Consider the following 26,493-nt stretch of genomic DNA (forward strand, 5'->3'; position numbering starts at 1 on the left):
TTGTTACGAATAAGGCCTTATTCTAAAATTGATTTTTAAAAATTCCCTCATCAATCTACACACAATACCCCATAATGACGAAGCTAAAAAAACAGAAATACAATTGATTGGACATGATTTGGAAAGGCACACACCTGTCTATATAAGGTACCCCATTTGACATGTATGTCAGAGCAAAAACCACATAATGAGGTCGAAGGAATTGTCCTTAGACCTCCGAGACAGGATTGTGTCGAGGCACAGATCTGGGGAAGGATACCAAAACATTTCTGCAGCATTGAAGGTCCCCAAGAACACAGTGACCTCCATCATTCTTAAATGGAAGAAGTTTGGAACCACCAAGACTCTTCCTAGAGCTGGCTGCCCTGGCCAAACTGAGCAATTGGGGGAGAGGAGCTTTGGTCAGGGAGGTGACCAAGAACTCGATGGTCACTCTGACAGAGCTCCAGAGTTCCTCTGTGGAGATGGGAGAACCCTCCAGAAGGACAGCCATCTCTCCAGCACTCTACCAATAAGGCCTTTATGGTAGAGTGGCCAGACGGAAGCCACTCCTCAGTAAAAGGCACATAACAGCCCGCAGTTTGCCAAAAGGCACCTAAAGACTCTCAGACCATGAGAAACAAGATTCTCTGGTCTGATGAAACCAAGATTGAACTCTTTGACCTGAATGCCAAGCATCACGTCTGGAGGAAACCTGGCAACATCCCTACGGAGAAGCATGGTGGTGGCAGCATCATGCTGTGGGGATGTTTTTTCAGCGGCAGGGACTGGGAGACTAGTCAGGATCGAGGGAAAGATGAACGGAGCAAGGTACAGAGAGATCCTTGATGAAAACCTGCTCCAGAGCGCTGAGGACCTCAGACTGAGGCGAAGGTTCTCCTTCCAATGGGACAACGACCCTAAGCACACAGCCAAGGCAACGCAGGAGTGGCTTCAGGACAAGTCTCTGAATGTGATTGAGTGGCCCAGCCAGATCCTGGACTTGAACCCGATTGAACATCTCTGGAGACCTGAAAATAGCTGTACGCTGATGCACCCCGTCCAACTTGACAGAGCTTGAGAGGATCTGCAGAGAAGAATGTAAGAAACTCCCCAAATACAGGTGTGCCAAGCTTGTAGCGTCATACCCAAGAAGACTTGAGGCTGTAATCGCTGCCAAAGGTGCTTCAACAAATTACTGAGTAAAGTGTCTGAATACTTATGTAAATGTGATATTTCAGTTTTTTTTATTTTATACATTTGCAAACATTTAAAAAAAAAACTGTTTTTGCTTTTATGAGATTTTTTTTTTTTAATCCATTTTAGTTTTATTTATTTTATTTTACCATTATTTAACTAGGCAAGTCAGAATAAGGCTGTAACGTAACAAATTGTGGAAAAATCAATGGGTCTTAATACTTTCCCAAGGCACTGTAGTTCCACTGCTCCTTCACTCATTCTGACTCATGTAGCATATAGCATAACCTCACTCTCATTCTGACTCATGTAGCATGTAGCATACCCTCACTATCATGAATGACGGTGTAGCATGTAGCATACCCTCACTATCATTCTGACTCATGTAGCATGTAGCATACCCTCACTATCATGAATGACGATGTAGCATGTAACATATCCTCACTATCATGAATGACGATGTAGCATGTAGCATACCCTCACTATCATGAATGACGATGTAGCATGTAGCATACCCTCACTATCATGAATGACGGTGTAGCATGTAGCATACCCTCACTATCATGAATGACGATGTAGCATGTAGCATACCCTCACTATCATGAATGACGGTGTAACATGTAGCATACCCTCACTATCATGAATGACGATGTAGCATGTTGCATACCCTCACTATCATGAATGACGATGTAGCATGTAGCATACCCTCACTGTCATGAATGACGGTGTAGCATGTAGCATACCCTCACTATCATGAATGACGATGTAGCATGTAGCATACCCTCACTATCATGAATGACGATGTAGCATGTAGCATACCCTCACTATCATGAATGACGATGTAGCATGTAGCATACCCTCACTATCATGAATGACGGTGTAGCATGTAGCATACCCTCACTATCATGAATGACGATGTAGCATGTAGCATACCCTCACTATCATGAATGACGATGTAGCATGTAGCATACCCTCACTATCATGAATGACGGTGTAACATGTAGCATACCCTCACTATCATGAATGACGATGTAGCATGTAGCATACCCTCACTATCATGAATGATGGTGTAGCATGTAGCATTTTTGAATGGACATCAACGGGAATATCTCATTACCAAAGATGTATTGCTTTGATTTTACCCATGCCTTTCTCAGCTATTTGCTGAATTGAACAGCTCTCTCTCTCTCTGTCTCCCCCACCACATTCTCTCTGTCAGTGCTGTGACCTGGGCTACCATGCCAGTCTCCACCGTGCGTTGCGGACCTACCTGTCAGCGGAGATGAACGTGGAGGCGTCTAAACACAGCGGTCTGGAGGGCCTGGAGAGGGCAGTAGAGAGCCTGGAGCCCAACGGGGACAAGCAGAGACTGATGGAGACCTACAACAATGTCTTCTGTCCCCCCATGCGCTTCGACTTCCAGTCACACATGGGAGACACGGTACGTGTGTGGTGGGGGGGATGGGCTGGTTGTGTTGGGTGGGGGGTGGAGGGGTTAGTAAGTGTGTGAGTTTAAATCCGGAATCCGTAGCGATGAAACCGCCACGTCGGTTTGTGATAGAACAGCAACAAAGATTTGACTTCAGTCGACAAAGACAGTTTTCCCCTGTGACATGATTGCACCCGCGGTAGAACACTAGAATATGTACTGTGATTCTTTTTTTTGTTACTATGAATGCGCCTGGGGCGACCAGTATGTGGATCTCAGCTGTAAACATATTGTCTGTCTTTCTCATTCTCGCTCTCTCTCTCCCTCTTGCTCTCCCTCTCTCTCTCTTTCTAGATGGGAGTAGTATGTGCCCAGCAGCCATTAGAAGGGGAATTACTCCAGAGGTGTCAGCAGCTGCAGTCCCGTCTCTCCACCCTCACGATCGAGAACGAGGAGGTTGAGACCTGCACTCCTCCGCCTCATCACTCCATTTTACCCTCTTCATCTCCCCCATCTCCCCCTTCATCACTCCATCATTTCCCCTCCTCCTCCGACCTCCTCTCTCACTGCATCTGTCCGTAGCCTCCTCTGTTCTTCGGGACAGTTTGGATTCGTCTGTGGCTTCCCACTCACACCGTTTTCACCCACATTTTGAAGAGAAACAAGAAAAGGAAAAGGAAAAAACACCCTTTTCTTGTCTACATTCACAGTCTTCTAGCCAGCTCTGACTCTGCTGATAGCTACTTTTATCGAGGAGTAATGTCCTTGCTATGACTGAGATATGTGCTTGTCTCACCTAGTGATCTTAAAATGGAAACACTTAACTGTAAGTCGCTCTGGGCACGAGCGTCTGCCAAATGACACAAATGTAAAATGTAAACATCTGTAAACCGAGTTTATGAAACCATCTCTCTCTCTCTCCCTCTCTCTCCCACCCCCCTCCCTCCTTTCTCTCCCTCTCTCTAGGTGAAGAAGACTATGGAGGCCACTCTGTCGACCATCCAGGACATGGTCACCGTGGAGGACTATGACGTCAGCGAGTGTTTCCACCACAGCAACTCCATGGAGTCGGTCAAGTCCACCATGAGCGAATCATTCCTCAGCAAGCCCAGCCTGGCCAAGAGACGGGCCAATCAGCAGGAGACGGAGCAGTTCTACTTCACGGTGAGAACCAATAACAGAGCAGAGACGTGCGGGGTTGAGGACAGCGGGGTGTTATGGTGATACACGTACACACGTTCAGCTCAGGGAAGAGTCAGTGAGGTGTTGCCGTGGTGATGGGCACATTCACATGCGCTGCCTAAGGAGGGGTCAGTGATGTGTTGATGACACATACTCAAACACTGTGCACAGTTACTAACTTCACCCTCCCCCCCTTCTCTCTCTGTACTGTAGAAACTGAAGGAGTTTCTGGAGGGGCGGAACCTGATCACCAAACTGGAGGCCAAACATGAGCTGATACAGAAGACTCTGGGAGAGAGTGAGACACACACACACAGTCACAGATGGCATCAACTGGATGTTTTTAACTGAGCATGTCGCTGCTAGGACAAATAGTTTGAACACGTTTCCAATAGCGTGTGAGAGAGATGTTTGTGTGTGTGTGTGTGTGTGTGTGTGTGTGTGTGTGTGTGTGTGTGTGTGTGTGTGTGTGTGTGTGTGTGTGTGTGTGTGTGTGTGTGTGTGTGTGTGTGTGTGTGTGTGTGTGTGTGTGTGTGTGTGTGTGTGTGTGTGAGAGAGCAGAGCAGAGCAGAGCAGGGATTGGAGGACGGGGGGGTGGGGGAGGCCACAGAGAGCAGGCGCGTGTTGGGCCACACGAAGGGCCACACTGGGGAGCAGGATGGGACAGGGGGGATAGGATATGTGTCGGCTGGAGGGAGGGAGGAAGAGCACAGCTGTAGATTGGAGGGGGGAATCCTCTGGGATAGCTGGAGTTATGGCTCCTACAGTAAAAACCATGTGTGTGTTAGTGTGTGTGTGTTAACGCGCGTGTGTGTGTTAGTGCGTGTGAGCGTGTGTGTGTGTTAGCGTGTGTTTGTGTGTTAGCATGTGTTTGTGTGTGCGTGTGTGTGTGTTAGCGTGTGTGTGTTAACGTGCGTGTGTGTGTGTTAGCGTGTGTGTTAGCATGTGTATGTTAACGTGCGTGTGTGTGTTTGTGTGTGTGTGTTAGTGTGTGTGTGTGTGTGTGTGTGTGTTAGCGTGTGTTTGTGTGTGTGTGTTAGCGTGTGTTAGCGTGTGTGTGTGTGTGTGTGTTAGCGTGTGTTTGTGTGTGTGTTAGCATGTGTGCATGTGTGTGTGTGTGTGTGTGTGTTAGCATGTGTTTGTGTGTTTGTTTGTCAGCGTGTGTTTGTGTGTTTGTTTGTCAGCGTGTGTTTGTGTGTTTGTTTGTCAGCGTGTGTTTGTGTGTTTGTTTGTCAGCGTGTGTTTGTGTGTGTGTGTATTCCAGGGGAAGTCTGTCACAGTTTGCTGCGGCCATTTCCCTCTGCCTCTGTCTCTTGCTTCTGCTATAACTAACTGTTTTTTCTCTCGCTTTCTCCCCTCCCCCTCTTCCTGTGTCTTCCCTGCTTTAGGTCAGAAGACTGACTGTTGTCTTGCCAGGTAGGTGAAGGAAGGAAGCACACACACTTCCCATCAGGAGGTTCTATAGTAGACTCTACGGTCTGTTTGACTGTCTACAAGGGTGTATTTATGGACACATACTCATTATTCTGTTAGCGCACATCGTGTGTGTGTGTGTGTGTGTGTGTGTGTGTGTGTGTGTGTGTGTGTGTGTGTGTGTGTGTGTGTGTGTGTGTGTGTGTGTGTGTGTGTGTGTGTGTGTGTGTGTGTGTGTGTGTGTGTTCACATACACTCCCCTACGTATTTATTTGGACAGTGAAGCTAAAACGTTTAATTTGGCTCTATACTGCAGCATTTTGGATTTGGATTCAAATATTTCATAATGAGGCAACAGTGCAGAATGTGACCTTTTAGTTGAGGGTATTTTTCTGTTTTACCATTTTGAAATGAAGGCACTTCATGTGTCTAGTCCCCCCATTTGAAGGTGTCAAGAGTATTTGGACAAATGTACTTATAGTGTATTAAAGTAGTCAAGAGTTTAGTATTTGGTCCCATATTCCGAGCACACAGTCACTACATCAAGATTGTGACTCTACAAACTTGTTGGATGCTTGTTTGTTTTGTTTTGTTTGTGTTTCAGATTACAGAGCCTTCAGAAATTATTCACACCCCTTGACTTTTTCCACATTTTGTTGTGTTACAGCCTGAATTTAAAATGGATTAAATGTATATATTTTTTTGTCACTGGCCTCACAATACCCCATAATGTCAAAGTATTTTTGTTGTGTATCTTTTTTTACAAATGAATTAAAAATGAAAATCTGAGGAGTTCAGGAGTAAAAATGTGCTTAACAATACACATAACATGAACATAACATGCACTAATAGTATTTAACATGAGTTTTGAGTGACTATCACATCTCTATACCCGACACATACAGTTATATGTAAGGTCCCTCAGTTGAGCAGTGAATTTCAAACACAGATTCAACCACAAAGACCAGGGAGGCCTTGCAAAGAAGGACACCTATTGGTCGATGGGTACAAATAAAAAAGCAGACATTGAATATCCCTTTGAGCATGGTGAAGTTGTTAATTACACTTTGGATGGTGTATCAATACACCCAGTCACTACAAAGATACAGGTGTCCTTCCTAACTCAGTTGCCGGAGAGGAAGGAAACTGCTCAGGGATTTCACCATGAGGCCCATGGGGACTTTAATAGCTGTGATAGAAGAAAACTGAGGATGGATCAACAACACTGTAGTTACTCCACAATACTAACCTAATTGACAGAGTGAAAAGAAGGAAGCCTGTACAAAATCTTAATATTCCAAAACATGCATCTTGTTTGCAACAAGACACGCAAGTAATATGGAAAAATATGTGGCAAAGCAATTCACTTTTTGTCCTGATGTGTTATGTTTGGGGCAAATCGATTGCAACACATTACTGAGTACCACTCTCCATATTTTCAAGCATAATGGTGGCTGCATCATGTTATGGGTATGCTTGTAATCGTTAAGGACTGGGGAATGGAGCTAAGCACAGGCAAAATACTAGAGAAAAACCTGGTTCAGTCTGCTTTCCACCAGACACTGGAAGAGGAATTTAACTTTCAGCAGGACAATAACCTAAAACACAAGGCCAAATCTACACTGGAGTTGCTTATCAAGAAGTCGGTGAATGGCCGAGTTTACAGTTTTTATTTAAATATGCTTGAAAATATATGGCAAATGTTCCACTATCCAGGTGTGGAAAGCTCTTAAAGACTTACCTAGAAAGACTCACAGCTGTAATCACTTCCAAAGGTGATTCTAACATGTATTGACTTGTTGAGTTGTTTGAATACTTATCTAATGAAGATATATTATTGTTTTATTGTTTGTTTTTTGTTTTTTACAAAATGTTCACATTTTTCTTCCACTTGGATATTAGAGAGTATTTTGTGTAGATAGTTGACAAAAAAATTAAACCCATTTTAATTCCACCTTCCACAAAATGTGAAAAAAAGGAAAGGGGTGTGAATTCTTTCCCAATAGAAATGAATGGTAAATTATGTTTTTTTGTCATTTTGGAGACACTTTTATTGTAAATACGATTAGAATGTTTCTGAAAACTTCTACGTTAATGTGGATGCTACCATGATTACGGATTATCATGAATGAATCCTGAATAAAGATGAGTGAGAAAGTTACAGAGGACAAAGATCATACCCCCGCAAAGAAATGCTAACCTCCCCTTTAATTGGTAATGGTGAGAGGTTAGCATTTTGGGGGGGGGGGGGTATGATCTTTGTTCCTCTTTAACTTTCTCAGTATAGAGCCAAATGTACGCTGTCCAAGTAAATAGATCATTTCCAGAGTTGTGTATAAATAGTATCTCTGGAGGCGTAATGACAGAACAGTGTTCTCTCACCTTCTCACTTTTTATCTCTCTCTCTCTTTCCCTATCTTTCTCTCCAGTGACAGGAGGAACTCTGCACTACGGAAGCAGGTGATTTTCTCTCTCCATTCAGAGTGTGGTTTCCTGTGTGTACGTTGCTCTCTCTGCGTATGGGGTGTTTACCTTTGTCCTGGACTCACTGTCCACTGCTCTGCATATTATGCACCATCCCCATGCCATTCTCTTGCTAGGTCTACAGACCACACCATCTGAAACAGTTCTGCAGATAAACTGTACTGTATTAGAAGGGTCAGTGCTATCCTGGATCCTTGGGACATCCCTACCCTAACCCCTAACTCCATACCCTAACCTTAACGATATCCCTTACCTGACCCTAACCTTAACTTTAACCTTAAACCTTACCTTAGCCATTGTACATTGCCACTTTAATGGGGTAAGGACTTCCCAAGGACCATATCAGAAGATATAGATTCCAGTTCTATTATAACATCCAGTGAGTCTAGCTAGCGCCCCTAGTGGGAGCCTTTTGCTATGATCCTCCACTGTCACCCCCCCCACCATTCTGTATTCTCGCGCTTCCCTCTCCACTATGAAACCTCTTCCTCCTCGTTGTGTGTGTGTGTGTGTGTGTGTGCGTACGTTCAAGCATGCGTGACTCCTTTTGTATGTACCGGGTGCCTGATTGCGTATGTGATTCTTGTATCCGTGTGTACAGAGGGAAATGGTCAGGGAATTGTCCTCCCTCTCCTGGTTACCTCCGCGTTGTATTCTCTCCTCCTCTAATCCCCCTCTCCTCTCCTCCTCCTCTCCCTCAGGATGCTGGCCAGGTCATCCCTCTGATGGTGGAGAGCTGTATCCGCTTCATCAGTCGCCATGGTGAGGACGCCCTGCTACGTGCTCTCATTGGCTGGGTCTCTGTTGAATAGGTCAACGACTGGCTGTGTCTCTGTTGGCTGTGCCAATGACTGGCTCTGCCTGTGTGGATAGGTGTTTTGTGGTTGGCTTTAATAATAATAATTATAGAATAACCTTCAGTATCAAGACATTGCAATATAAATAATTAAAATACAACAGAATAATGAACAGCCTGTCTCGGCGGTCTGCTGTCTAGACGATCAGTAACATCTCTCGCTCGCTCGCTCACTCACTCACTTTCAGTTCAATTCAAAGGGCTTTATTGGCATGGGAAACTTGTGTTTACATTGCCAAAGCAGGAGAAATAGATTATAAACAAAAGTGAAATAAAAAATATAAAAAAATTGCAGTAAACATTACACTCACAAAAGTTTCCAACGGAATAGAGACATTTCAAATGTCATATTATGTATATATACAGTGTTGTAACGATGTGCAAATAGTTAAAGTACAAAAGGGAAAATACATTAACATAAATATGGGTTGTATTTACAATGGTGTTTGTTCTTCACTGGTTGCCCATTTCTTGCTGCTGTGATGGCACAGGGGACTCTTCTTCAGGTTCGTCTCTCTGTAGGTGATGTCTTTGTTATGGAAGGTTTGGGAATCGCTTCCTTTTAGGTGGTTGTAGAATTTAAAGTCTCTCTCCCTCTCTCGCTCTCGCTCTCTCTCTCTCTCGCTCTCTCTCTCCCCCTCGCTCTCTCCCTGCAGGTCTGCACCATGAGGGCATCTTCAGAGTGTCTGGCTCTCAGGTGGAGGTCAACGACATCAAGAACTCCTTTGAGAGAGGCAAGACTACACTACCCAGAAATCCCAGCTCCAGCGATAGCATAAACAGAAGGACCTGCTTATCTCACAATACTCCTTCTTTACCCCCCCAATGTCTTTCCTTTCCCCTCTTTCTTGTTCTCTCTCCTCCATCCTCCCTTCCTCCTCTGTCTGTAGGTGAGGATCCGCTGGCAGGGGATCAGAACGATCACGACATGGACTCCATCGCTGGCGTTCTGAAGCTCTACTTCAGAGGCCTGGACCACGCCCTCTTCCCCAAGGAAGTCTTCCATGACCTCATATCCTGCGTCTGTGAGTCTCCCCCAGCGCCACGCCTTTTTACCATTATCTTACCCTACAAAAAGACCACTGTCCACTGGTGAGTGTGTGCGTGTGTGTATGTGTTCACCCTTTGTGTGTGTTCTGTTTCAGCTATGGAGAACCTGCAGGAGAGGGCTGTCCACATCAGGAAGGTTCTGCTGTCTCTGCCCAGCAACACTCTCATCATCATGAGATACCTGTTTGCCTTCCTCAACTAGTGAGTAACGCTGCACTAACGCTATTACAACACAAATGGAACGTTACCACAGGTCCATGAGTAACACTACTGGTGATCCCACTGCACTACCAAAGCTGTGCTCGGGCTAATCTGGAATGTTCTATTCAGTCTCCCGTCCCTCTATCCTTCCCTTTCATCCCTCCCTCCCCTCTCTGCGGTCTGCGTCTAGCCATATGGTTTCTCCAGCCAGCGGAATCTGTTCCAGTTTCACTATCATTGCCAGAATGAGGTGTGTGTATGTGTGTGTGTGTGTGTGTGTGTGTGTGTGTGTGTGTGTGTGTGTGTGTGTGTGTGTGTGTTTCCCATGCTGGTATAAATGGCTGCTCTGTGTCTGTCCGCCTCTCCCCTGGGTCATGCAGAACACCAGACGTGCCAGTGTCACCCTGTACTACTGCTACTACACACACACACACACACACACACACACACACACACACACACACACACACACACACACACACACACACACACACACACACACACACACACACACACACCTACAAGGAGCCTCTCAGCTTTGATGACTAAACCCTCGAGGTAGAGAGAGAGAGAGAGAGGAGGAGTGAGGGAGGAGGAGAAAAAGAGAGGGAGAGGAGTGTAACTTGAGCACCCAGACAGGCCTCTTATGATAAAACCTGTTGGAGCTGGTCCATTTTGTCCAAGTGATTCAACATGACCCCCAACACTCCTGGCCCTCTCTACCCCCTCCCCCCTCCCCCATGGCTTATCATCTGCTCTCTGTCACCATACCATGTGGGGGGGGGGGGGGGGGGGGGGGCTGAGAGTGTGGTCAGACTGTCTAGCCTTGTCCCCGAGAGTGCACTCATCCACACAAGATTGAATGGACTTGCAGACCTTTTGGGTTGGAAACTCCCTTTAAAGCACCAATCCAATGCATGGTTGTTATGGGGTCTGGAATAGAAAAGCAAGCAAGAGACCAGGCAGTTTAAAGAGGTAATGAACTGCCTGAGAGCTTTATAGCACATTCTGTCGCCTGAGAGCTTTATAGCACATTCTGTAGCCTTATAGCACATTCTGTAGCTTTATAGCACATTCTGTAGCTTTATAGCACATTCTGTAGCTTTATAGCACATTCTGTAGCTTTATAGCACATTCTGTAGCTTTATAGCACATTCTGTAGCCTGAGAGATTTATAGCACATTCTGTAGCCTGAGAGCTTTATAGCACATTCTGTAGCCTAAGAGATTTATAGCACATTCTGTAGCCTGAGAGATTTATAGCACATTCTGTAGCCTGAGAGATTTATAACACATTCTGTAGCCTGAGAGATTTATAACATTCTGTAGCCTGAGAGCTTTATAGCACATTCTGTAGCCTGAGAGCTTTATAGCACATTCTGTAGCCTGAGAGCTTTATAGCACATTCTGTAGCCTGAGAGCTTTATAACACATTCTGTAGCCTGAGAGCTTTATAGCCCATTCTGTAGCCTGAGAGCTTTATAGCACATTCTGTAGCCTGAGAGCTTTATAGCACATTCTGTAGCCTGAGAGATTTATAGCACATTCTGTAGCCTGAGAGATTTATAGCCCATTCTGTAGCCTGAGAGATTTATAGCACATTCTGTAGCCTGAGAGATTTATAGCACATTCTGTAGCCTGAGAGATTTATAGCCCATTCTGTAGCCTGAGAGATTTATAGCCCATTCTGTAGCCTGAGAGCTTTATAGCACATTCTGTAGCCTGAGAGATTTATAGCCCATTCTGTAGCCTGAGAGATTTATAGCACATTCTGTAGCCTGAGAGATTTATAGCCCATTCTGTAGCCTGAGAGATTTATATCACATTCTGTAGCCTGAGAGCTTTATAACACATTCTGTAGCCTGAGAGCTTTATAGCACATTCTGTAGCCTGAGAGCTTTATAACACATTCTGTAGCCTGAGAGCTTTATAGCACATTCTGTAGCCTGAGAGCTTTATAGCACATTCTGTAGCCTGAGAGCTTTATAGCACATTCTGTAGCCTGAGAGATTTATAGCCCATTCTGTAGCCTGAGAGATTTATAGCACATTCTGTAGCCTGAGAGATTTATAGCCCATTCTGTAGCCTGAGAGATTTATAGCCCATTCTGTAGCCTGAGAGCTTTATAGCACATTCTGTAGCCTGAGAGATTTATAGCCCATTCTGTAGCCTGAGAGATTTATAGCACATTCTGTAGCCTGAGAGATTTATAGCCCATTCTGTAGCCTGAGAGATTTATAGCACATTCTGTAGCCTGAGAGCTTTATAACACATTCTGTAGCCTGAGAGCTTTATAGCACATTCTGTAGCCTGAGAGCTTTATAACACATTCTGTAGCCTGAGAGCTTTATAGCACATTCTGTAGCCTGAGAGCTTTATAGCACATTCTGTAGCCTGAGAGCTTTATAGCACATTCTGTAGCCTGAGAGCTTTATAACACATTCTGTAGCCTGAGAGCTTTATAGCACATTCTGTAGCCTGAGAGCTTTATAGCACATTCTGTAGCCTGAGAGCTTTATAGCCCATTCTGTAGCCTGAGGGAATGGAACCCTGCTTTCCACTAATCCTGGTTAAAACATTACAGTCCTGCACCCACCCACACACACACACACACACACACTCTTTCTGGTTTAAACATTGCAGTCGTATACACACAGAGACACGGACACAGATGATGGGTAATGATTTCAACAGGAATGCGATAAAGGCGGTACGTGTGTGTGTGTGTTCATGTCTGGGTGTTCGTGTGTGTGTTCGTGCTTAACCCTCTCTTCTCTCCCCAGCCTGTCCCGGTACAGTGACCTCCTGTCCTCTCTCCCCAGCCTGTCCCGGTACAGTGACCTCCTGTCCTCTCTCCCCAGCATGTCCCGGTACAGTGACCTCCTGTCCTCTCTCCCCAGCATGTCCCAGTACAGTGACCTCCTGTCCTCTCTCCCCAGCCTGTCCCAGTACAGTGACCTCCTGTCCTCTCTCCCCAGCCTGTCCCAGTACAGTGACCTCCTGTCCTCTCTCCCCAGCCTGTCCCGGTACAGTGATCTCCTGTCCTCTCTCCCCAGCCTGTCCCGGTACAGTGACCTCCTGTCCTCTCTCCCCAGCCTGTCCCGGTACAGTGACCTCCTGTCCTCTCTCCCCAGCCTGTCCCGGTACAGTGAGGACAACATGATGGATCTCTATAACCTGCTGTCCTCTCTCCCCAGCCTGTCCCGGTACAGTGAGGACAACATGATGGATCCGTATAACCTGCTGTCCTCTCTCCCCAGCCTGTCCCGGTACAGTGAGGACAACATGATGGATCTCTATAACCTGCTGTCCTCTCTCCCCAGCCTGTCCCGGTACAGTGAGGACAACATGATGGATCCGTATAACCTGCTGTCCTCTCTCCCCAGCCTGTCCCGGTACAGTGAGGACAACATGATGGATCCGTATAACCTGCTGTCCTCTCTCCCCAGCCTGTCCCGGTACAGTGAGGACAACATGATGGATCTCTATAACCTGCTGTCCTCTCTCCCCAGCCTGTCCCGGTACAGTGATCTCCTGTCCTCTCTCCCCAGCCTGTCCCGGTACAGTGACCTCCTGTCCTCTCTCCCCAGCCTGTCCCGGTACAGTGAGGACAACATGATGGATCTCTGTAACCTGCTGTCCTCTCTCCCCAGCCTGTCCCGGTACAGTGAGGACAACATGATGGATCCGTATAACCTGCTGTCCTCTCTCCCCAGCCTGTCCCGGTACAGTGAGGACAACATGATGGATCTCTATAACCTGCTGTCCTCTCTCCCCAGCCTGTCCCGGTACAGTGAGGACAACATGATGGATCTCTATAACCTGCTGTCCTCTCTCCCCAGCCTGTCCCGGTACAGTGAGGACAACATGATGGATCCGTATAACCTGCTGTCCTCTCTCCCCAGCCTGTCCCGGTACAGTGAGGACAACATGATGGATCTCTATAACCTGCTGTCCTCTCTCCCCAGCCTGTCCCGGTACAGTGATCTCCTGTCCTCTCTCCCCAGCCTGTCCCGGTACAGTGACCTCCTGTCCTCTCTCCCCAGCCTGTCCCGGTACAGTGAGGACAACATGATGGATCTCTGTAACCTGCTGTCCTCTCTCCCCAGCCTGTCCCGGTACAGTGAGGACAACATGATGGATCCGTATAACCTGCTGTCCTCTCTCCCCAGCCTGTCCCGGGACAGTGAGGACAACATGATGGATCTCTATAACCTGCTGTCCTCTCTCCCCAGCCTGTCCCGGTACAGTGAGGACAACATGATGGATCTCTATAACCTGCTGTCTTCTCTCCCCAGCCTCTCCCGGTACAGTGAGGACAACATGATGGATCTCTATAACCTGCTGTCCTCTTTCCCCAGCCTGCCCCGGGACAGTGAGGACAACATGATGGATCTCTATAACCTGCTGTCCTCTCTCCCCAGCCTGTCCCGGTACAGTGAGGACAACATGATGGATCCGTATAACCTGCTGTCCTCTCTCCCCAGCCTGTCCCGGTACAGTGAGGACAACATGATGGATCTCTATAACCTGCTGTCCTCTTTCCCCAGCCTGCCCCGGGACAGTGAGGACAACATGATGGATCTCTTTAACCTGCTGTCCTCTCTCCCCAGCCTGTCCCGGTACAGTGAGGACAACATGATGGATCCGTATAACCTGGCCATCTGCTTCGGGCCCACACTGATGTCAGTCCCAGAGAGCTGTGACCAGGTGTCCTGCCAGGCCCACGTTAACGAGCTCATCAAGACCATCATCATCCACCACGACGGGGTCTTCCCCGGGCCACGGAACCTGCAGGGGCCCGTCTACATCAGCCCAGGGGCCACTGACGAGTACTGGTGAGTGGGGGCGCAGGAGTAGGGGACAGTGTGTGTGTGTGCGTGTGTGTGAGGCAGAGAGGTGCAGGGGCCCCTATACGAGTAGTGAGGTAGACACAAGGGACCTGTTTAATACTGAGGAGAACTGGTGAGCTGTGTGTGTGTGAAAGGTAGAAAGTGGTAGAGACGGGACTAGGGGATGGTGAAGGGTTTTAGGGTTTTGGGGGGGGGTGTAGTGATTTAAGGGTCTGGTCCAGCCCAGAGGAGCCAGGAGGATCCGCTTACCCACAGAGTGCTGATCTAAGGCCCAAAAGACACACACACACCTCTGGAATATCCAGGCCTAGGTTGGACCAGTCCATTAGTGTAACAGTAGAAGTAGCAGGTAGGCAGGCATGCCGGCCAGCTTGCCAACGCAACCCAGAGACACTACAGTAACGTTGAAGATCTCTCCAGTGAAGAAGATCTCCGTCTCTGGCCAGACCTGAAGTGTCTGTTTGTAACTAGATGAATGGAAGTATCTGATGTTGTCATATTGAAACCATTTCATCTCTCATCCTCTCATTCATAAACACATGAGCTCTTTTAGCTGAAATGTATGTTTATCAGCTGTAGGTGGTCACGTGGTTTACACACTGACACACACACCCTCAGGGAAAGCACATGTACATATCTGCTCTGTTTTGCTGCATGACCAGCTGTTTCACCAGTTGCTCATTTTCCCACCCCTATTCAAAATCAAATCTCTCTCTCTCTCAGTGATCCCCACTGTGAGCCCCCCCTGGTGGACATACCTGCTCCTGACACCATCTCTGTCATCCACAACAGCGATGATGGTGAGTACACAGCAATATGTACACACACACACACACACACGCTGTTGATTGTTTTTCTCCCATAATTCTTCTTTGGACTGTAATGAGCCAAAGCTTGCCCACTGATGGCAAACATGATGCCCACAGATGCCATGCTGCCCTCCCTCCCTCCCTCCCTCCCTCCCTCCCTCCCTCACTCCCTCCCTCCCTCCCTCCCTCCCTCCCTCCCTCCCTCCCTCCCTCACTCCCTCCCTCCCTCCCTCACTCCCTCACTCACTCACTCACTCACTCACTCACTCACTCACTCTGCCCCTAACTCTAAAGCTGCTTCTATCAGCAACATTCTGCTTCTGACACCCCCTGCCCCCTGGCCACGTCATACAGCCACACTCTGACCTCTTACTTCATAACAGCTGTGTGATCACTCTATGACTGTGTGCTCCCCAACCTCTTCGTCTGTAACCAACTGCTGTGGCACTAACCTGCTTGATACTAACATGCCTCCCTCTCCCTACCCCTGCCCCTCCTCCCCTGTTTCTCCCCTCTCTCCCCCCTTTTTCTCCCCTCTCTCTCCACTTTTTCTCCCCTCTCTCTCCTCTGTTTCTCCCCTCTCTCCCCCCTTTTTCTCCCCTCTCTCTCCACTTGTTCTCCCCTCTCTCTCCCCTGTTTCTCCCCTCTCTCTCCCCTGTTTCTCCCCTCTCTCTCCCCTTTTTCTCCCCTCTCTCCCCTTTTTCTCCCCTCTCTCTCCCCTTTTTCTCCCCTCTCTCTCCCCTGTTTCTCCCCTCTCTCTCCCCTTTTTCTCCCCTCTCTCTCCCCTCTCTCTCCCCTGTTTCTCCCCTCTTTTCCCTGTTTCTCCCCTCACTCTCCCCTGTTTCTCCCCTCACTCTCCCCTGTTTCTCCCCTCACTCTTCCCTGTTTTTCCCCCCTGTTTCTCCCCCTGTCCACCCCCCATTTCTCTCTCTCTTTATTTCTCCCTCCCCCTTCCTACCCTCTCTCTAACTCTCAGGCTCATTGGTCGTTTCAGAATCGGACCCAATAGAGGCCATTGCTCGCTTCGACTTCTCCGGACGGACCAACCAGGAGCTGTCATTTAAGAAGGGCGCGTCTCTCCTCCTTTTCCAGCGAGCCAGTGATGACTGGTGGGAGGGCCGACACAACGGAGTGAACGGACTGGTGCCTCACCAGTACATAGTGGTTCAGGACATGTAAGAAACCACAAGACCAGTGGACACCAGTTTACACTAGTACAGAAGGTTTCAGACCAGTACAGACCTGTTCAGCTCACAATAAACCAGTACAAACCACTTTAGACCAGTACAGACCTGTCGAGATCAGTATAGATCCATTTAGACCAGTACAAACCAGTATAGACCAGTACAGACCAACATAGAGAAGATGAGAGAAAGGAGTTCTAGTTGGCTTGGCTGTAGTCTGATGTGTGTGTGTGTGTGTGTTCCAGGCCGGACGGGGGCAGAGGCAGTCCGAAGACTGAAGCAGAGTTGCAGGAGGAGAGAGTGTCCACTAGGGGCACCGCTGCCTCTCCTACTGGAGCTCATGTAGCGGACATCTACCTAGCCAACCTCAACAAGTAAGACACACCAGGCACCAATCACAATACAGCATCTCGTCATTTACACCTTCACTGACTCAATCAGATCTCAGTCTGTTTTCACCTTCTCACTAACCATTCTGATCTCTCCCTCTTTCGCTTTTTCTTTCTTTCTCTCCCTCTCTCTCTCTCTCTCTCTCTCTCTCTCTCTCTCTCTGTCTGTCAGGATGAGGAAGAGGCCTGAGTTGGGGAGTATTCGTAGGACCTTTTGGGGGTCTGAGGGGGTCCAGGGGGGTGATGTGTCCCTGTCTGGGGCGACAGGAGGGGGCGTAAGGACGGCCAGTCTGCCGGTGGGAGGGGCTCTGGTGAAGGAGGGCGGCGACAAGCGACCGGTCAGCGCCCACAGTGTCCTCAACTCCTCAATCACGCGTCACTCCTCTCTCAAGACCAAGGTAGCGTCAAAAACATAGCTTCTATTAGTACCGTACTATCGTTATTTTTCAGTTGTTGGGTATTATTATCTGTCAGTGGAGGCTGCTGAGGGGATGACGACTCATAATAATGGCTGGAATGGAGTCAATGGACTGGTATCAAAGACATCAAACACGGGGTTTCCATGTTGTTTGATGCCATTCCAGCCATTGTTATGAGCTGTCCTCCCCTCAGCAGCCTCCACTGTTCTCTGTTAATTATTGTTATTGCTGATTGCAATGACTCTTATTTGTTGTGTAGGTGGAGAGCCCTCAGTTCTGCAAGGCGACTACCACGGGCCGCTCTAAGAGCTTCAGCAACCACCGGCCCCTGGATCCTGAGGTCATCGCTCAGATGGAGCCCACCTCACAGGTGCGCCCATCTCTGACCTCTGACACCGCACCTCTCACCTTTGACCCCTCACCTCTCAGCCAAATGTGTGTGTGCGCGTGTGTATTCTGATTTGTATCTGTCCGATATCTCCTGTTTTAGGATATCGAGGCGGCTATGAGCTCTGCTCTGAGTGAGCTGAAAGAGCTGGAGAGGCAGAGCAGTGGCAAGCACACGCACACCCCAGACGTGGTGCTGGACACACTGGAGCAGCTGAAGGGTGTGTGTGGGGGTGGCGGCGCGTCCGAGCCCTCCAGTCCCCTCCACTCCCGTCTGCTGAGGGACAGCGAGGGTGCAGGGTCTCCACACTCACACCCCCTCCAACGCAGCGCCTCGTCCGCTAGCGACGTCCCCTCCTCCTTCCGCCCCTCCAAGCCCAGGAGCCCCCTGCCCTCTTCCGCGTCCTCCTCTCTCGCCTCCTCAGCCCTCTCTGCCTCCACTCCCTCCTTCCGAGAGCCTCGCCCTCCAGCCACGCGGCCCAAGCCGGTGGTCTTCCCCAAGGGTGGAGGAGGCGGCAGTCCGGCTATGGGCTCCCCAACCACCACTGTCCCCCCAACCCCTCCTCCCCCACCCCCACCCCAGCCCAACGACAAGTCCTGCCCCGCCTGAGGGCACTCACTCTCACACCCACCCACCACCCACCCACCCACACACACACACACACACACACACACACACTCCCCTTCAATCCACACACCCTGTCCCCATCTCCCCTCACCCCAGTGATAAGTGGGATAGCTCTCATCTTGGATCAGCTTACCCTCGCAAACGCTTAACCATTTATGGGGAAAACCCCCGAACCATATGTAAAGCATCCATGACTCAACTCTGCCCCCTCTTGGGAGCTTCAGTCATCACACCTACCTTCTGACTGACACGGACTAATACAGAAAATCAATCAAGGCATCAAAATGGACAACCAGCCTGACAAAAAGAGATATGGCGCCTGTACTGTATATACTGGTGTGAGGTGTGCCTGTGTGAGGTGTGTGTGTGTGGCATACCTTACTCTTGAGTGAGAGCACTGTTTGATTTTAAATAGATGGGACATTTAAGGACATTTATCCCCGACTAACCTTGAGAATACTGGAGTGGACGGGAGGAGTGGTTCACCTGGTTGTCTGTGTGTGTGGCAGTGTGACTCCTGGATTCACACTCTCTGAGAACACACAGACCGACTGTGGAACAGAGAACACTAACTGACTCTGTAGAAACTCCGTGACATGTTCACTCTGCTGCTTCAAGCCTGGGGCAAGACTGGATCTGCCAGCCTGGACAGAAAGAGAGAGCGAGAGAGTTGGACTGATAGATGGATGGGTGGACAGATGGAGGGACAGAGATGAGGAGAGGACCAGAGGATAAAGCAACTCCGGGTGAAAAGCCGGGCTATATCTCAGATAGAAAAGCACTGGAGTTGAGAGTGCAGGGGGAATGCCTGTTTCTATGTGAGGAGGAGAGAGCTAGGTTACATCTCTGATCCTCCTAGGTGTCTGGGCAGCAAGCGGCGTGTTGTGGGGATTCATTATAACACAAAACGCTAACCAGTAGAGTTGCTTTACACTAGGGTCTTTTCTACTGTACTCTCCTAGACTCTCCATCAAGGCTTTTCAATTAGCGGCCCTCAGTGGCCAAAGTAATGCTGATTCTCTTTACTAATTGGAAATTGATTGACCAACTAATGTCATTAATTTGCCAGAGAGTCCAATCACCTGTTTCCCAGGTGGGAAGGAGTCCCTAGAATTGAATGCAGTAGTGACGGGCCCTCTCCAGGATCAGAATTGAATAGCCCTGTTCTACATTCAGTACAACCAACATAGTGCAACGCTTGTCTGGCTTTCCAGCAGCACCTCCTGCTGGTGCATAAGGGCACGACGTGGCCTTGCTCAATAACCACCCTTTCTTTAGCAATAAGAGTCTGACAGAGACTCATCAACTCAGCAGCATGCCAGGCCTGCTGCTTCTCTCTCCCTTATATTCCCGGCATTAATATACACTCTATTACAGAAGTAGAACACACACACACACACACGCATGCATGCATGACGTGTGTGTGTGTTCTGTGGCAGCTAAATGCCTTTTCAGGTTCTCCTCGCATGCTGGGGCCACAGCAGTCGCAGTGCTGACTGACTGACTGAATCTATCTACAATACAAGCAATGCACCTCTTCGACCAGCTGCACGCAAATTATGACTCCAAACAAAATCCGCAAACATGTTCTTTATCTGTGTATATGTTTAATAATCATGATGCTAACTGGAAAAGTGCAGATGAGGAATCTCAGTGAGGTGGAAGAGTTTGTTTAGACACGAGCACAAACAAACCTCGTCAAGCACATTCGGAATAATTACATTATGCTTCTTTTTTTCCAGTTGTTAGTTAATCCTCAGAATATGTAATACTGAACTGTGTCTGTCAGTGACTCTTCACAGCTCTTGGAACTTAAAGGGAAAACCCACTCCCCCCAAAATAATTTGGTATTTGTTTCATTAGTCCACTGTTGATACAGTCCCGAACTTGACTGTTGACCTTCAAAACATTTTCCAGGATATTTTGCGTCATCGGGATGATGTGGCCGGTGACACTTTTCTTCTTGAAACTCCCAATATCTTGAAAACTTGACTGTTGACCTTCAAAACATTTTGGGACTGTATCAACAGTGGACTAATGAAACAAATACCAAAATATAGTTTTTAAGTGGATTTGCCCATTAACTGTGCATCATGAAGGGAACCAACTAATGGCAGCTTTCTGGGGACAGGGGGACCAACAGGAAGGGGACACCACAGACAGCATAGCCACTTCCTGTGTCACCAGAGCCACTCTGTTACCAGCATCACTGCTCACTAGGCTTAATGTTTGTGTGACTGACTAGTACTCAGTCCCAGTCATTTCAGCCATTTCTGGAAAAGTGTCACTCTGTTGTTCCTCTACCAATAGCATTGGTGTGTATCATGGCGGACCAGCATCCAATCATTTATTGGATTTATATAACCCAATGACATGAGTTAAAGCAACAGCCCTGAGGTCTGTTCTGTTGTGCTCGTCTTTAAGAGAACCTCTGCTGTGACTCCCTAACTGTCTGTTACACAACTCTGACTGTCGCATCACGTGGTCAATGTCAAAACAGTCCTGTCCTGTCTGTCACTGTGAGATCATTTGCATTTTCTGTAGTCCGAACTGTGATTTATCAAGGGGGAGGTGACAGAATGTTTTGATTGGTCAGTGGGAGGCGGGATGCTCTAGTGATTGACAGCTTTAACACCCAGTCTGAGATCAGGATCTTCAATGACAGGGCTCAGAGAACCCTCAGGGGAGAAGGGCAGAACAACTAGTTAACCATGCAGACATTTCTGTCTTTCCCCCTCTCCCTATCACCCTCCTCTCTCTGTACATTTCTCCTTCTCCTAGCATTCTCCTGCTGTTCCCACAGACATGCACCTTTTCCTTACACATTTCCCTCTGTCTAGTCCCTTCCTCCCCACCCTGCAAACCCCAGGTATATAATTGTATTATTGCAATCCCAAATGCTATGTAACAGGTGGTTGAATTCTTAAATGTAATGTTTTATCTCTGTGTGTATTTTCAGATGTATTTCACAATGTATTTTACATAGGGTTGCTCCCCTTACCTCATCTTTGGCCACTGGGGCGATTAGGCATTAACACACATGTCATACGAACACACACTCATGGGTGATGCTTTGTGGTTGGAGTCTTTGTTCACCTGGCTTCGCTGTATAGGAGTTAGGAGCCTCAGTCTCCACAACGCAGTATCAGTTCATCTCCAATCAATCATCGCACACTTGACATTACAGTGTGCTCACGGACTGATTTGAGTGAGGATGATTTTTATTCTGATTTAACTATTGTTAAATATGCATTTCTTGCCCATTTGAAAACACAAGACCTAAAAAAAAAAAATGGCTGTAATGTCAAATATATTTATAGTTGTCTCTGTATTACCGGAGAATCCTATGTTAAGATGTACTTTGTATATACAATGTTGTACATTACAGAGGTACACTGTTTTTCTGGTACAATATTGTACAGTAATAGCAATAGTAGTTTAATCAAATAGGTCTTATATAATTCTATGTCTAGTTCTTGTAGTAGACTTTTTTTTAAATAAACATCGCTTGCTATAAAAGGTCTCTGCGTTGGCGGGGAGATTGTGATGACAGTGACGGGGACGACGACGATGGATCGCAATACATCTGGTTCTGTCTTTTCATTGTTTTTCAATCTCTCTCTCTCACACACACTCATAGGATGAGACTTTTTGCATTCACCACTTGTGTCTTCAGAAGTGCTGCATCCACAGGGCTGTGTTACGGAGAGAGGGAGGAAACACGGTGTCTGTGTCAACGAAGAGATGGTGAGGAAGTATATGGTGAAGTCTACCAGGCAGGTGAAAGTGATAAGACTGTTTCCAAAACGGCTTCCTTCTCGTCTCCTCCATCAGGATGTGGTTTGAGACGTCCTACCATAGATAGGCAACATATGTTTATTAGGGGTCAGGAGATCATTTAGTATAGGAAACCTCAAGGAACACCCCTCACAGTTCTCTCTAATAGTCCAGGCCTGGACATCATAATCAATATGAATATTATTATCTTTCCTTCATTTTCAAAATGGAAATGTCCAATAAATTACAGTAGGCCCTGTGAAACCTGAAAACCTATCGATGTGGTAGTGGTCTCGGGAAATCAAGACCAAGGAGCTTTGTGGGAGGCAACCCTACAGTATAGAGCGATGTAGTAGACAATATAAACCACTATATGTCACCAGAGCCTACCTTGAAGCCGGCTGGTTCAAAATTCAGGCGTTACAGCACTGCACCGAAACTTGCATAGAATCAAAGAGTATCCATTATATTGATAAGATAGTCGAGTGATCGCTCTAACAATATAAATACATGTCCTCAAAGGTGGAAGGCAGGGACGAGGTGGGACCATTCTAGCCAATGAAAGGGCAGGTACGCGTCTGAACAACAAGGTACAATTGAGTTGGTTTCGTTCACTCATAACAACCTAACCATTACGAAACTTCTATCAAATAAGCAATTACATTTTTTGTCAAGCAAATTCGACACTGTCATTGATCTCCATACAAAAATGATTCAACTCGTTTTCATGGACAGATTTTGGGCAGAGTAAACCGTATTTCCACTGAAATCTTCAAACATAACCCCATTCAGTGACGGACAATACATTGGGAATTGTCATCGGATTTGTTGGGAAATGTCAGAGAAATCTGAGTGTGAAAGCGAATAACGTTAATTCGAAGTTGTTTGTCACTTCTCACCACTGTGGGGAGAATCGAGGCTGGTAGGATACTTTTATTCAATTAATCGAGCCTTTTTTTTGGACAAAATTGGCAATACTTTCCTATCCGTTTTCAAAGATGTATTTTACTATTGTCTGCAGTGTTGTGTAGAATTTTTTTTATGTGTCTATTTTCTGTGTTTAACACCCCCCTGTCAGAAATCCCATCACAGTTGTGACAACACCTGGCGGGTCTCGTCTGAGAACGTTTTACATTGTATCCTCGGCTGCAACAGATGTGTATCAACGGTACCATAGACTTATGATTCGAGGCAGTTGTATGTATTGTAACGACCCTGGGTTTATAAGCGCGGAAATCGACTCTGCCGCACGAGCATGCTTTTGCGGCACAGTCGATAGCGCGCCGGACCTCGGGCTAGAAGGTTGAAGGTTCGAGACCTGCTCCCTGCCTGTTTCATGACAGTATCATATAATGTAACCGGTACTCTCTCTATTCACTTGACAATTTGAGAACTTCGTTCACTTGTTTACCTTTCTGACAGGAACGAAGTCCACATTTCCTCTGACTTTATATGAACGCCTTCATTCTTAATTTCCTGTCAATAGGTTTCATTCTGAAGAGAAAGTGTTTCTGTTCTTGACACACAGCATACATTCCATACCTCAGCCAACCAGACTCCTCCAAAAATGACAGAGAAAATGATTGTGAGCACAGCCAACTACCTGTGGTCACTGGAAGATGTGCTTGGGCAGGGGGCCACAGCCAGCATCTATAAGGCCCGCAACAAGGTAGGACTCCAAACTCCCCCTTACAAAAAAGATTGCAGTTACACTTCTTCTTCTTCGGCCATGTTTATAGGCGCTTGGCATCCAACGTTATGGTACATTACCACCTATTGTACTGGAGTGTGGGCCAGAGACAGGGAGAACATATATATTTTTAAATGTAACATTTATTTAACTAGGCAAGTCCGTTAAGAACAAATTCTTATTTACAATGACGGCCTACACCGGCCAAACCCAGACGACGCTGGGCCAATTGTGCTGCGCCCTATGGGACTCAAAATCACGGTTTTGATACAGCCTGGATTCGAAACCAAGGTGTCTGTAGTGACGCCTCAAGAACTACCTGCCAGGCCTGTTGCTCTTAAAGATAACAACATATTTGAGACTATATCTAATTACGTGCTACTCAATATACTCTGAACTCATTTCCTGTATCCACTTCTCCCTCATACTAGATGTCAGCCTCTCTCTTTCCCTCTGATACTCCCCACGCTGTAGCAATACATGCTCCCCTGTCTCTGTTTCCTGTCAATAATCACACTTTCCTGTTGGATGCTTTCCTATCATATTTAAAGTCTTATTCAACCGGCTGTGTCCCACCCTTAATCTACTGGCTGTGTCTCACCCTTAATCTTGTAAAACCTCCTCTCTTCTGTCCCTTCCTGCCGTCCTCCCCTCCCCGACTTTCATCTGTACTTGAAATAAATGCCTGCCCTTATTATCTCTATTCCACTGCTCCTGCCATCTCTGCACCATCACTGTCCATATCAGGCTTTTTACCTCTGCCTTTCTCATTAAAACTACAACATCAACATTCCCACTACTAAGTGCTTGTTTAGCCAGTATATCAGCTGCCTCATTCCCCTCCACCCTCACATGGGCTGGGACCCAAGTAAAGCTTGTCTGTATGCCCATCTGTCTAATCCTGCCATGGGTTTGTAGCACCTCATAAAGCAGGTCTTGTCTGCTACGTGAGCTAAAGGACTGCAGACTCATCAACACTGCACATGAATCAGAGCAACAACTAGTCTGTCTGGCTTGACTTCCTCCTCCTGCTGCAATTCCAACAGAATGGCCATCAGCTCTGCCGTATATACAGCCAGATGATCTGTAATACGTTTCCTGACTGCCACCCCACATTCCTGCACTACAAATCCTGACCCAGTATGTCTTGTCCTTGGATCTTTTGAACCATTGTGTAAATGGCCACAAAATCCTGATACACAGTATCCAGACATCTCTTAAACAAATCAGATGGATCAACACCCTCCCTATCTTCCTGTAGTCTCTCCAACACTTCTAGATCAACTACTGGAGGCGGGAGTAGCCATGGTGGATTTACAGGAATAGCTACCGTTGGACAAAACTCCCATACAGTCCCATCTCCTTCGCCTGGGTATTACCCACCCACCCAAAGCTCGTGTCCACCCTCTTCCTCCTGGTAAAGAACACTGAGTTCTCTCTACAGAGAACCTGAATCCCCCCATTAATGCCCACCACTCTACCTCATCAATTGCTTCCTGTACCTTCCTGACTATGTAATGGCACATTTGCCATCTGCAAATAACGACCTCCCAATATCCGGCCGTACCTTAGAGTAAACATAATTGATCATGATAGAGAACAATAGAGGACTAATCACACTCCCCTGCGGTGTACCGTTATCCACCAGGTAGCTGCCTGATAGAGACTTCCCCACCCTCACCTGGATAGACCTTCCGAACAGGAAATCCTTTATCTTTCTCCTACCCCCATAATATCAAGCTTGATTAACTACCCCTCCTTGCACATCAAATCAAATCAAATCAAATGTATTTATATAGCCCTTCGTACATCAGCTGATATCTCAAAGTGCTGTACAGAAACCCAGCCTAAAACCCCAAACAGCAAGCAATGCAGGTGTAGAAGCACGGTGGCTAGGAAAAACTCCCTAGAAAGGCCAAAACCTAGGAAGAAACCTAGAGAGGAACCAGGCTATGAGGGGTGGCCAGTCCTCTTCTGGCTGTGCCGGGTGGAGATTATAACAGAACATGGCCAAGATGTTCAAATGACCAGCATGGTCAAATAATAATAATCACAGTAGTTATCGAGGGTGCAGCAAGTCAGCACCACATCATATCATATGGCTTCTCCACATCAAACAAGACAGCTACAACAGTCTCCTTGTTCACCCGAGCCTTCCTGACCTCTGCTTCTAAGCAGAGCACTGGGTCCATAGTTCCCCTACCCTTCCTGAACCCACTCCGATGTGGCGATACTAGCCCCCTGCTCTCCAGGGAGTATTGCCCACACTCCTCTGTCCACCATGGGACTGCTTTCCTCCTCCTCCCTGAACTCTTAGGTATAGCCTCAGTAGCTGCCCCCACTAACGCTGTTCTCACCCAGTTATTCATACTATCCACATCCCATCTCATATCCACCCGAGCCATCACCTCACTCAGCTCTTGAAACTGATCCCACTTTGCCCTTCTAAACACCCACCTGCCTACGCCATCCACTGACACTTCCTCCTCCCTACTGTGCATATTATGAGGTAATGATCACTCCCTACTGTCGACTCCTCCCATACCTCCCACTCACAGATTCCTGCC

The 26,493-nt window shown here is 47.3% G+C and overlaps 1 protein-coding gene across 1 annotated transcript in view; it reads left to right on the forward strand.

The window, feature by feature from the left end:
• srgap2 (SLIT-ROBO Rho GTPase activating protein 2) overlaps positions 1-21,981 on the forward strand; it is a 131,651-nt gene extending 109,670 nt beyond the window's left edge. The window contains exons 8-24 of the mRNA XM_039015559.1: positions 2,396-2,617; positions 2,960-3,061; positions 3,572-3,769; positions 4,001-4,085; positions 5,176-5,203; positions 7,630-7,660; positions 8,386-8,446; positions 9,197-9,274; positions 9,431-9,565; positions 9,686-9,791; positions 14,404-14,628; positions 15,367-15,443; positions 16,429-16,627; positions 16,882-17,010; positions 17,198-17,423; positions 17,704-17,814; positions 17,935-21,981. Of these exons, the coding sequence (XP_038871487.1) occupies positions 2,396-2,617; positions 2,960-3,061; positions 3,572-3,769; positions 4,001-4,085; positions 5,176-5,203; positions 7,630-7,660; positions 8,386-8,446; positions 9,197-9,274; positions 9,431-9,565; positions 9,686-9,791; positions 14,404-14,628; positions 15,367-15,443; positions 16,429-16,627; positions 16,882-17,010; positions 17,198-17,423; positions 17,704-17,814; positions 17,935-18,441 (2,520 nt within the window). The 3' untranslated portion in view covers positions 18,442-21,981. The remainder of the gene's footprint in view (positions 1-2,395; positions 2,618-2,959; positions 3,062-3,571; positions 3,770-4,000; positions 4,086-5,175; positions 5,204-7,629; positions 7,661-8,385; positions 8,447-9,196; positions 9,275-9,430; positions 9,566-9,685; positions 9,792-14,403; positions 14,629-15,366; positions 15,444-16,428; positions 16,628-16,881; positions 17,011-17,197; positions 17,424-17,703; positions 17,815-17,934) is intronic.
• Positions 21,982-26,493: the final 4,512 nt, after the last annotated feature.

The sequence above is a fragment of the Salvelinus namaycush genome, chromosome 20 (genome assembly GCF_016432855.1).
Source record: "Salvelinus namaycush isolate Seneca chromosome 20, SaNama_1.0, whole genome shotgun sequence".
In the NCBI taxonomy this organism is placed as follows: Eukaryota; Metazoa; Chordata; class Actinopteri; order Salmoniformes; family Salmonidae; genus Salvelinus; species Salvelinus namaycush.